This window comes from Phoenix dactylifera, chromosome 3 (genome assembly GCF_051530095.1).
Source record: "Phoenix dactylifera cultivar Ajwa chromosome 3, Ajwa_hap1_PhDact_Kaust_v1.1, whole genome shotgun sequence".
In the NCBI taxonomy this organism is placed as follows: Eukaryota; Viridiplantae; Streptophyta; class Magnoliopsida; order Arecales; family Arecaceae; genus Phoenix; species Phoenix dactylifera.
The window spans coordinates 43417483-43430116 of NC_143192.1; the positions used below are offsets into that span (position 1 = coordinate 43417483).

Below are 12634 nucleotides of genomic sequence, written 5' to 3' on the forward strand. Positions count from 1 at the left end.
CAGAACCATTCTAACTCAAAACAAGTTAGACATGTGCCTCTCTTTCTAAGTGCCCAATTTTTGGCACCTACTCCAATGATTTTGTTAAGTCATGATGGAGACCACTACTTCCCAGCTTGATACCATATTGTTTAGTAGATTTTCTGAAGAAAAAGTTTGTTATATTTAGCAATGCTCGAGGATATGTTACATGAGAATGAGTGGCGTCTGGCTGTTCGCGAGATGCTAACCATACAGTGGGACAGAATGCCTACAAAAATATATAATGATGCTTGGTGAGCGAGAGATCTTTCTTTCCAGAGACCCAGGCTGTAAACAAGAAGGATTGGTGTTGAAGCTTCCACGGTTGTGTTGGGCCAAATCATGCAACTGGAGCAATCAGTGTCAATATTCGTGAGCTCGTGTACTGGTTACGTGCCGTAACCAAGATATCATAGAAAGCACCAATATTTTTTGTGCTTAAATACTGATATGTGTATAAACACAGCACGGGAGTTTCGAATACTTTAGATTGGAGAACAGCGCCAATGCTCGACCGTTTAATCCATTGAACTTATTTCAATCCATCGTAGATTGAGCTGGATTAACCATTTAATAAAATGGTCAAATTTAGATATAAATTTTTGACCTATTTCATAAATAGATCAAATTTGAGTCGAGAAATTTTTGTTTTATCATATATCCGATTCGACTCGTATCGACCCCGCCTGGTCCTATTGCCACCCCTACTCAAAAGTGCCAGCCACCTATCATATAGGTTGCTGTATCGTGAGCTAGCCACTGTATGCCAGCCAAACACTGAAAATATTAAGAATGAAGCAGTACAAAGTATGAACTCTGATATTGTTCACCGGTAGTACACTACACCTTCTGCCTTTTTGTCAGCGGACCTCAACTAATTGTGGCTCAAGGATCATTCCCGTTAGGAGAGGAAGGTAGTGAAACGTTCGAGTGAAATGTGTCACAAGATGGATCCTTTTGTTTTTTTTATGGGTATGGAATAACTCTACTGTGAACTGGGAAAATTTTCATTTCCACATTAAACTCTTGTTTGCTTGAGGGTTGCCACGGAAAATAGGGTGGAATAGCCTCCTATTTCTGTTAAAGCTACTAAAGCTGTAAACGCCTACTTTGCTCCTACTAAACTATTTAACTTGGATAAAGTTACTCCACCGAAAAAGTGAAACAAATTTGTTCCGGATAGATTCGATTTTTGCTAGCTCTAAAGCCATTTCAGTTCGCTAAATCGTCCCGCAACCAAACATGGCCGAAGCTTGAAATCGGCCATATCAAGACAGAGCAAGGCACATTGCTCTGATCCAAGCCATCCTTAAGAAAAATCTCCTTATGCTCGATATCTCTCCTGTTTGGCTTCTCTACTGCACACTAATTTCTCTAGTTGCTCGAGCACCGCATGCAGGGTATAAAAGACTAAAGAAAAGAGTATTGCTGCCCATGGAGGAGAAATTATATCCTACACCCTGTGGTACCAATTCAATGAACCTTGCTATCTAGTGCTAAGAAGTTTCTTCACAACCATCCTGTGGACAATTTATGAAAGGCATAAGCTTTGATGGCCTATAATTAAAGTTATATACTAGTCAAACATTAGTCACATAATGATATATAATGCAGCAAATAAAGGCATTGCATCAGAATGGCATGAAAACATCTTTCCCATCTAAATATCAGTTCTTTGATCCACACTTCCCATCTCAGTGTAAAATTTACGATGTCAAGATATGTTTCTACATTAGCTAGCATTAATATACAAGCTGCACAACCACGATCTGGTTCAAGAGACATCCAAAAGGATAGAGATACTTCATGCAACATACACAACCACTTGCAGCTTTGATGCGTTCATTAAGAACCAAAAACCTCCACATTGCATACTGGGCACGCCTGATACAGAAATTGAATGGGTGGAATCAATCTCATTTGTACTAATAAATTAATGAGTTTAACCAAATTACTTAAAATCTACTTGTGAACGATAAGATATAAACATGAGAAAGTGCCCAGGAAATTTGAGACATTAATATAAAACAAAGCCTTTGTTTTGGGAGAAGATCCAAGCAAGCAGAAATCTAAAAGATACAGTAATGCTGAAGATGAAAAGAAATGAAACTCTAATCTAATACAAGAACAGAGGGATGGAAACCATTTGAGTTTCTTTTACAAGTACTGAAATTGACTCATTAATCTAATGGTCGTATTATGTTTTGTTTTTCACCATATTGTATCTCCTGGTCAAAATGTTTATAGATGGCAAAACTAAGACTCAGAACTACGAATCCACTTGACTGCTGGACTAGAGCCATGTCCAAGAATTAAAACTAGCTTATTAACTGAATGCGATGCATGTTTTCCAAGAACCACAACATTTGGTCTCCTATCAAACATGTTTCTCCAATTATTTGTTAGTATACAGCAATTTGACAGCTGTTCATTCCATATTTTAAGAATATAGTGATGTCCAGTTTTTCTTATAATATTACTAAATAAACCTATTATGTTTAGGTTACAGAAAGGCTAAACCATCTTTCAAGAGAAGAGGCAGAAGAAGAAATCACTTTAAAAGGTTATCGACCATGACTAGAAACATCGAAACACCTTCAAGGTTTGCTCGCTGCTGCAGATCAAGATGTGTCTAATGAACTACGTGAGACGTGGAGACATGGAATTTAAGCAATCATCAGTTGCATGGATAAGGTTTTGGGGTTTCTGTTGCAAAGAAGACCATACAAACAAAGCTTTAGGCTTCAAGTTTTTGCTCATCTTAAGGTTATCTCAAAATATATGACCTACGAAATAAGAAAGACATTCAGAATTTATGAATATATAGTAGGAGTTTACTAAGCCAATAAATACAAAGTAGCTTCAGTTTGGCTATGTAATTTCAACATGTTCTTAAACTACAGATTGAGCAGTCAAATTATTGATGGCTGTTACAAACCAAATAAAAATTGCAATATGATTGTTGATAATCTGTTTCCTATTTTTGACTAAGAAGTTTCCAAATAGTAACTTTCTGGTTATCAGAAGTATTTCTTTTTTTTTCTTTTAGGCACCTGTAATATGTTCTTTGTAAGCTGATTTCTCCTTGTCAGGTTTTCCATCAACTACAAATGTCCCCGCATTCATGTCCAATATCGAATTCATCTGGATAGGGATAGCCTAACCATGTACAACCCTTTGAAGCAAGGTTCGCAATCTCGGACTGGACCCTGTATTTGTACCATGCTGATAAACTGCTGGAACGCGGTATAGGGATCAGTTCAGCGTACCAAGACTTGGTAACCCCTTTGTACTAAATCTCGGTTCAGTACCAGCATGGTATAATATGCCCGATATGGGGTGGTACACACCAGTACGGCGAACCTTGCTTTGAAGAATCAAGGTGCATCAGATACAAAAAAGAAAAGCTGACTAAAAACATTTACATCCAAGATTATAATAAGACTGGTTGTCAGAAAACTAAATTAACATGGATAAGTTGTGAAATGATATTGAAAAAGAAATTACCTTGTTGATCTTTAACCATTTCGTGACACAAGTTTTGTGATATTGATGTTTGCAAGGCAACGTCATCAACTTATCTCGGTTCTTATAAGCCATATAACATATCACACATCTGCATGTAACAAAACCATTGGTGAAAGGCAAACGTACAACATGAGCTCCTGCAACTCACATAAGCAACTCATATCATATCAAATATTTTGAGCATTCAAAAATTTCCTTCAGTAATTTGCTTTTCAATTAAGCTGACTTCCTGTAAACTAATGCTCAGGATCATAATGCCTGGCTGATTTGTTATTCAGTTGCTCCTGTCAAAAACCATCTACTTCTTGTTCTAGTTCTCCATAAAGGATAGAACAAGATATACTATGATGACGGGACATCTAGAAATAATATAGAAGTAGAGTTTCATAGCAGGCTTGGTCAAGATTTCACAAAAGCATAAATTTGGTCTACCAATTAAAGTACATTGATGAAAAGCAAATACATATAATAGTAAGAAAAGAAATGAACCAACACATACTCATGTTTTTGGGCTTGGTCAGTATTTCACAAAAGCATAATCATGGCCTACCAAATATTAAAGTACTTTGATGAAAAGCAAATACATATAATAGTAAATAAAGAACTAAACCAAAACATACTCCTCATGTTTTTCTTTCTTTGAGAATAACCCAATTCTGTACGTTGAAGTTGGCAAGAAGGATATAAGCTCATCGGATAGTCCTTTGCTTTCAGTACCTATAGCTTCACCTAACTGTTGCAATTCCTGAAATTATGAAACTCAAAATTTCAGTTGCGATGTCGATAACTGAAAACAAGGAGAAGTAGTCTCACAAATCATTAAATAAGAACAATGAATAACAGGAATGTACTTCTCATGTCAAAAGTGCAACATAAGTTACAGTTGTTAATAATGGTGCCTAATTTCAATCTACATCTGAAGAAAAAACTGGGTGCAGTAATTCGGTGATGTCAACTCATGAAACTCAAAGAATGATTTGCCATCATGATGCATCACCCATACTTATGCAATGCAAAAGCATCAAGAGCATCGAAGTTTAATAATCTATGGTGTTTGAGAGTTCTAATATGAAGATTCATGTATCTTTTGAGGTCGAATCATTTTAAGCCCATGTAATTCTCAGAAGCTGGGATTACTGAACTCTGGTGCCAGTCCTGTTCCCAAATAATGATCTCCTCTTTTTTTTGAAACCAAAAAGATGTCCTCTGCTCACCAATTCCCTTGCTATGAAAAATCGTGACTTAATATTCCATTAGTTCCTCCTGCTGCTTCTTGGCTCTAAGATATATTATAAAGTTGGAGTACACTGAAAGCCTAAATTCACTGAATAAGACATCTTACAGAACCAGTAAATCAGTGTTGTCAGAATCTTTATAATCCTTGAGACATTAATTCCTTGTAAAGTGGAAGATTTTCTGCTACCTTTGGCAGTCACCAATATTATGGCTATGTTAAACTTTCTACAACCATATTCTACTGATTTAATTTTTTTCTTTGTAAAACCCTCAGATTCCAACCTTGATCCTCAAATCTCAGGATTCACCTACTTTCTGTAACAATTTAGCATCCAGATTCCTTTCTTGAGTCAACTTACAAGAAATTTCGAGCCTATCTCTTATTCTATGCAACCCAAACCCAACCAAAACCTTTTAAGATCCTTGTCTTCTTACTCTTTTACATATTATGTGTATCAAAGATGCATATCTTTGATTGTACTCTCTCTCTCTCTCTCTCTCTCTCTCTCTCTCTCTCTCTCTCTCTATATATATATATATATATATATATATATATATATATATATATATATATATATATTTGTACGATGTGCTTATAAAGCTCATGACTATTGGCTGCTACTAATCCGTTTACTTAAAGGGCATGTACTAAGACCCACTGGTTATGTGATACAAGAATCCCAATACTCAAATTATTATTCAGCATTATGTCATGTGGTAGGCATGTACGACTTTGTAAGCAACATTGTAGCATTCATTCCTTTCTGTATAAATAGCTAAGTTCTCCCTACACCAGTGTCAAAGACAGAAAGCGACATAATACTCAACGACTAGACCTATCAAAGGTTAGCAAAACAATCAAATTTCCATATGAAGATCCAACCACTCAATGGTGCAATGGAGCAAGAATCTACTAATGGAAGGCAAAAGACCAATACATATGGAAAATTTTGTCAAAGCCTCAGTTAAAATGCACTTAAAATAAATATCTCTACAATGAATTATTATGGACGTGCATCCTTTGTAGAATTGTATAAAATCCATAAATTTAGCACAAGTAATAGACCAAGTTTGCTCAATAGATATCGAAAAGCTGTAGTTTGTGACAAATCACATAAGTCTACAAGATACTCACCAGACTGAGGACAAGGATATGAGGAAGCAAGAGTATGCAGATCTGGTGGGTGCAGTGGCACTGAGTTATAATGTAAAAAGTTTGAATTATATTTATATGGAGAGCACTCCAATCATCAGTTAGACGAGTTAAACAACAAGGCTTGTGACACTCAGGCACAAAGCCAGATGACCTAAGTGGAGATAAGAGCTAGTACATATGAAGTATTAGCTCTAGAGAAAGATTGACATCTTGCTTCTTTCTCTTCCAAGAGATGGAATAGTATCTTGAAAGATGTAAGCATAACTGAGCTTGCAGTTCCTTTATAATATGCATATACATAATCATATGCGTACATATGTGTTTGTGTGCGCGCGTGTGTGCGTGTGCGTGTGTCAATGTATACATGTGTGTATTGAAAAAACAGGTATTGACAAACACACCTCATAAGTCATGTTATCTGGGTCGATACCATCTTCCTGCGCAACCTGTGTATAACCAATCATAAACAACTTCAGTTTCAGATGTATGAAATGATGCATTTCCAGAGAATCATAAACTACAATGCAAATTACCTGAACAGGCGAGCTTGCAAAATTGAGTTCAAGATTAGCAGAGGAAGATTGTGTGGGGTCTGTGTCTTGAAGAACTATGCCAAGAGAATATATCATTAGTGCCAGAACTATTAAATGGTCAATACCAGACTAAGAATTATAAATGCTACAATTTCAGTAGTTTCTCTTATAAGTCTAATTGAAAGAGAAGTTAGAATATTGCATCTAAATTACTGACTCCAACATATAAGAAGTAGCATTGTTTTGAGAAAGTCAACAGTTAATGATTTCGATATAACTGCTGCAACATTGATACAGTAAAAGCAGTTAATAGATTAAATCTATAATGATTCTTTGGTTCATTGAATAGACATTATTACTTGTTATCAAAGTTTATCTTCATAAGCTACATTTTACAAACTTCATCTCATTAATAGAGAAGAGATTCACATAAACAATAAAGCCTAAGTAATAGATAGAAACATGAACTGAGACAAGCAATGTCCCATCAAATTGGTATCAGCTTGATGGGTTATCCTTCGCCACTTGTACCAACCCAAGGCCCAGTCCTCCAAATGGAGGAATAAATGATAAACATGCAGCAATGTAGTGAACAATATAATCATGATACAAGCATAACAGACAAATAACTTAGCTCCCATAAGTACTTCAAGAAAAACAAAATTGTTTGGAGACTGTCTTTACCAGCCTCTCTTCCAGTAATTCCACCAAGGGAAGCACTAGCAAGGTGATTCTCCAACTCTTGCAGTTCTCTAGCTAGAGCTTCATCTCGAGATAGTTGTGACTCAATTATTGCGGTTGTCAAAGAATTTCTTCCTGCTTCCTTCGAGACATGATCATGATTGTGTCTAGAATTGTTACTTGAAGAAGCTCTTGTTGTATCACTCGGAGCATTTCTTAGGAAGGATTCATATACACTTTCCTGCACAGAGAGGTTACACAAAATAATAAAACAACATTATAGAATAGTTTTGCAATTATTAGGAGTTTACTGATATGAAAACTGACTACTGATTCTGGAGTTAGCTTAGGGCCCATTTGGTATTGCTTTTCTTTTCTGTTTTTGTTTTCAAAAACCCAAGAAGAAAAACGAACTAGACCAAAAACATATGTGATAGAACCATTTTATTTTGTTAAATTGTTTGTAAATGCTTTAGAGCTTTTGCTAGCAAAGATATATTGCTTTCAGGAAAAGGCGAAAATAAAAGCAGGGAATAGCATAAGTTTTATGCAAATGCTATCCCTAGTATCAATTTGCATGAGGTATTTCACAAACTTGTAGAGAAACAAAAACACAAAAACAACAATGATACAAACAAGCCCTAATTTTTTTCGAAAAAGTTGCAATATGTGCTAATATATACTTTGTCAATACCTACACTACAAACATATAGGTATGGTTTAAACATTCACATGGAACCATGATGACGTTCCACTCTAGTTCTCAAGTGAGACTGATGAAGTAACATCTTTGGTGACACAAGCAGTTGTTCTTGTAAGAGAGTCAAACTAAATGATACTACCAGTTAAGTTGTACTTAGATTGATCTCTAAACCTTTCTATCTGATGAGTCAAGGTTTTTTCCTTTTTCATTTTTTATGATTACTATGTGATTTAGAGAATCCATGTGATTGACTGATTAAATTATTCGAGTGCATATTTATGGAACCAAAGAATTTAAAATAGTAAGATCATCAGAGTCAGTTCCCTGAGAGCCATATAACAAGCTTATTGGATGCATATCTGCATGAAAAAAATACAAGGCAATTGGACCTTTGAAAAAATACAAATTTGATGAAGGCACTGCTGCTGCAGCCCATTTTGCCACATTCTATTTGAGAATAAAAACATCATTTAACTAATTGTAAGTTCAATATTTGAATATAATTGGAATTTTAAAAGGGTTATAATTTTCTAAGGAACATATATACAGCACCAGTCTTGAGAGGACAAGAGGGAATGAGTATGTTTCTCCCTGCAATGTACTAGATGGATCTCTCCAGGAGCATGAGAAATGCACAACAAAAATGACAGGAAAAATGAAAGGGGAGGTTATGTCCATAAGAAGAATAAGGGAGAGGTTTCACTGATTAAGAACAAAGTGCCGAGTGCACTTCCTGGTGTATTCTCACTCCACTTGTTACAAGAAAAACACTCAAGAAAGCTCACAAAAATACCTTGCAGAACACCATAGAAGAGGTTTTCATAGAATTTAATTGGATAGCAGGAGTTACATCTTCCATATTGAGCCTATAGCCACTAGTTTTTTGTATGCAAAATGAAGTCCTGTGATAAACCAAAGTTTTGGCAAAATTTACGAAATGGCCTCCCGTGAGTCTATCCTCAAATGCAAGTGACTCACACTCCATTCACTATTCTTTTATTCCAGTGGCTGTCCCCTTGTAAAAGTTCTTTCTGCATGAAATCCTGGAGTCACCACAATTAAGAGCAGGAAGAGAATGCAGCTCCCTTTCCTTCAGTAAAAGCACCAGCTCACTCTAATTTGTTTAAAAGACATCATTTTATTGGCCACTTTGAGTTCACTTTCTCAAATGATCACCACAGTTGTAGCTGAGTTGTAGCTGAAATGAAATAGTCGCCAATATTATCTACCATTTTGCCTTTATGTTAGCGGACAAAACAAAGTAACATATCAGTTTGAGAACAACGATAATTTTCTCAATCATGATCTGAAAATATCTAGTCATTTGGCAATTCTTGGAACCACAATTGATATAAATAATTTTAGAAAGAATAAGCTCAAAATTGCCAAGTTGTAACTATATCACCAAAATCTTTAAAAAACAACAACAAAAAAAATTCGATTCAAGCCCACCTGAGATTGAAGATCTTCTGCCAGTGCAGAAACATCATGATCATTGAAATATCCTCCATAATTCTCTTCCACCACACAAGGGACCGGGGCATTTACGTAATAAACATTTGATTGCTGCTTTCCCTTCATCTCAAATTCCATTCCCATGATGGCCACCTAATTTGGAAAAAAAAAACTCCAAATGCTGAATACTACTGGAAATCATCCAGAATGCACATAGACACACATATGACATCGAATTTATTACTAAATATAAAAAAGTAGATTTGGAACGTTAGTCCTCCTGTTTTGTAGGAAATTTAAGGATGATTATCGCTGCATACTTGTGACCAGACATTGTAAATAGTAAAGTAGAAAAGGACAAAGATTTAAGCAATTGAAATGGCAAAGTGCAACTTCATATGCAAAGTTTCAAAATTTTCATAAAGCTAAATATAAACAAAGAAGAATGAAATAAAACCAAATTTACAGATAAAACTCCAATTTTTCTAATTGGATCTAAAATGTTACTATTTTCTCCTTCCAAAAAGCAATACAATTTTAATCTGTACTGTCTGATGCTTCTCAGAAAGCATACCACAGAACAGAAATGTTTGATAAATACTCAATAAAAAACAAGGAGGGCAACATGAGATAAACATGGTTATATCACAACACAAAATATTCACAGTGATTAAGTCAACTTAACATACAGAGAATGGGTTTTATTGTTGTCTATGGAAAAAGTAATTGGATCAGTTAACACAGTGTCGAACGATAAGCTGTTGATTTTTTAGTGCTTTCTCACCTCACTGGGATATGAATCTTAAAGGCTCCTGTATGGGTATGGTGAAGTAGTACAGAACATACCACCCATTCTTGCACCATGGCATACCTTCAGTACTTATGGGAGCACGCCCACTGAAGAGAGCACGCCACAAAGCAGAGCACAAGTCCTGTGCCTGGTAGGTGCAATCAGTCTGTCCCATACCTAGCCAGGTTTGGGCAGCTCTTTGGAGAAGGACTTAGCCCCCCGTGAGGTTGGTGTTATGCCAATAGCAGCGCCGGGCAGCTAAGTTGGTATGGAAGAACTGTTGTACGAGATCAAGCAAGATTTATGTTAATAAAAGCAGCGGGTAGTGGTAAGGTGGAAGGAGTCGTCACTAGTAAGGCTGAATCAGATAAAAGGATGCAGTGAAGTTCGATTCCAAAGGCGTAGAGGAAGTAGTGGGAGGTCGCGAAGTAAGGGGCGTGTTAAGTTGAGAATTTCGAACATTGTAGCATCCTTTTCTAGGTTGGGGTTTGAGTTTCGAAGTTTCAAGACTGAAGGAACCTTGGACCACTGGAGCTTTCACCATGCGAAAGACAAGACACCCGCTCCTCTTGACAAGACGGCTACAATCACTGGCATCAGAAGAAAAGCAGGAAATGGGAAGACTAGATGTTATTAAAACGGGCTAAAAAGGCATTGAATGAGGGATTATCGTATAATACATATACATTTTGCTCTTAGTTTTTTATGTTCCCAGATACTTTCCAAATTTGTAGAAAATTTTGCCAAATCTTTGTAATTTCTGAACGTTTTCTCCTCATTAAATCAAATCCAAGTGATGAATTAGGGGCCCTGATCTTGGTGCCTTAAATAACAAACTATTGAGTCAACCTCCGACACAGGGGGCACCATCTTCTATCAAGGTACTCTTACAATGCAATCCTTGCTTATCAGAGTGACCTCTTGCATTGAAGATTAATCCAATTTATTTCTTTATTTGGTCCCGTAGTTTTCATAACACAATTAACTACACTTAATTATGGAAAGAATTTTCTTTATGAGAAATATTTATGTCTCAACATAATAAAGGCCACATGTTTAAAGATCATAAACCGAATAATAATTAACCACCGACAGCTTCCTCTCTGATCATAGCGGAAAGATCACAATATAAGCACGAAAGAAACAAAGTCCAGCACCATAAAGAAAGTCCCAGAAACGAATCCCAAAAGTCACGAGCATCACACACCTAAAGATCCTTCATTTTCCCAATCGGGTCAAGAAATCCTAGCGGCAAGTAGCAAGATCCCTTTTTTCTTGCAGCAAACGCAGTAAATTCCCTTAATTGGTACGAAAATTTTAGAAGACACCAGCTAAAACTGTGAATCCAATGGCAGCCATCAAAATAAAAGCTGAAAGCTCAACACTTTCACAAATTCCTTTCATCACTGACCCAAGAAACCATCTTCGCACCAAATTATGAAGAAATAAACGAAATTTTCACAAGAAAACAATATAATAGAAGCAAATCTAGGAGGAGGAGGAGGAACTATAATCTCACCTGCGGAGGGGCTTCTGGTCTCTCGCCCACTACCCTTGGGGTCTGTGATGTCCTGGAGATCAGTCTATAAGCGGAGAAATTATCGGTTGGACCAGGTCCACCATCTCAACGGTGGACCAGTTCCCAGCATGCAAACAAAGAGAAAAAGAACGCGGAGGCAACGTCTAAATTCTAATTCATGGATTAGACGTGGTGGACCAGTCCAATAGTCTCTCACCAAATTAACCTCCCATATTTAAATAATTCAAAATTAAATTTGGGTGCCTATCATCCACCGTGCATACGCTTTACGATTTGGATCGATTCACTGATCCGGTCTGGCCCATGTAATAATTTCTCGGAGGGAACGGAGCGATACAAGCGTATTTACTCCCGCGGCGTCAACTCTTTTGCTCCCAAGGAAGACTTTTACCTTCAAACCGTTCATTTCCTGGAAGGACTCCTACCTCAAGTCTTGATCATTTTTGGATGAATCTCCATGCTTGGATTTGATAAGCGTGATTCATTCGGTAGCTTATGTAATGATTGAAAAAGGAAAATTAATGAAACTTGGTAGCTTATGTAACTATTCCTTCGATAGTTTTTGTAATCATTGAAAGGACAATATATCAACAAATTGGAGTTCATTTGTTAGGTGCATACCTAAAGGGGGCATTTGGTAACCCCAACAAGATCACCACGGTGATCTAAGATCTCCGATAATCCAAACGCTGGGGTGATTTGATTCCTAGTGATTTAAGATCAATATGTTTGGTAGGTCAAGCTCTAGTGATTAAAAATCTCCAGAGTATTCATGAGTAACTTGTTTGGTATTGTATGAAGATCCAAGATCACTGACCACATAATATTACAAATACCCCTGATATATCTTAGATGGATTTTTTTATGTATTTTTAATTTTCATGAATCAAAAATATAAGTCTAATTCTTATAATAGCTCCATAATTTTGTCACATATTCAACTTTTAGTAGCCCTTATCATATATTTATTAATCATATAAAATATATTATA

The 12634-nt window shown here is 36.3% G+C and overlaps 1 protein-coding gene across 4 annotated transcripts; it reads right to left on the bottom strand.

The window, feature by feature from the left end:
• Positions 1 to 1658: 1658 nt before the first annotated feature.
• LOC120109121 (E3 ubiquitin-protein ligase BIG BROTHER-like) lies at positions 1659 to 11760 on the bottom strand. Of its 4 annotated transcripts, none has more exons than XM_088718523.1 (9): positions 11623 to 11655; positions 10623 to 10693; positions 9311 to 9466; positions 7159 to 7396; positions 6475 to 6548; positions 6343 to 6387; positions 4170 to 4294; positions 3529 to 3637; positions 1659 to 1905 (listed from the first exon to the last, which is right to left on the bottom strand). In XM_088718523.1, exons 3-9 carry the CDS (start codon positions 9455 to 9457, stop codon positions 1867 to 1869), a joined length of 777 nt encoding a protein of 258 aa, XP_088574649.1. In that variant the 5' UTR covers positions 9458 to 9466; positions 10623 to 10693; positions 11623 to 11655; the 3' UTR covers positions 1659 to 1866. The 4 variants fall into 4 exon arrangements, with proteins under 4 accessions (XP_088574649.1, XP_038978795.1, XP_038978794.1 ...); XM_039122867.2 differs by having other exon boundaries at positions 10185 to 10693; positions 11623 to 11654; XM_039122866.2 differs by lacking the exon at positions 10623 to 10693 and having other exon boundaries at positions 11623 to 11760.
• Positions 11761 to 12634: the final 874 nt, after the last annotated feature.

Bases quoted from the DNA above. Each gene is read 5' to 3' on its own strand.
- LOC120109121 (XM_039122866.2), bottom strand. From the start codon at position 9,457: ATGGGAATGGAATTTGAGATGAAGGGAAAGCAGCAATCAAATGTTTAT. The intron at 7,397-9,310 runs GTGGGCTTGAAT...CTCTCTGTGCAG, and splicing joins CAGAAGATCTTCAATCTCAG to GAAAGTGTATATGAATCCTT. The intron at 1,906-3,528 runs GTAATTTCTTTT...TTTCTGTATCAG, and splicing joins AATGGTTAAAGATCAACAAG to GCGTGCCCAGTATGCAATGT.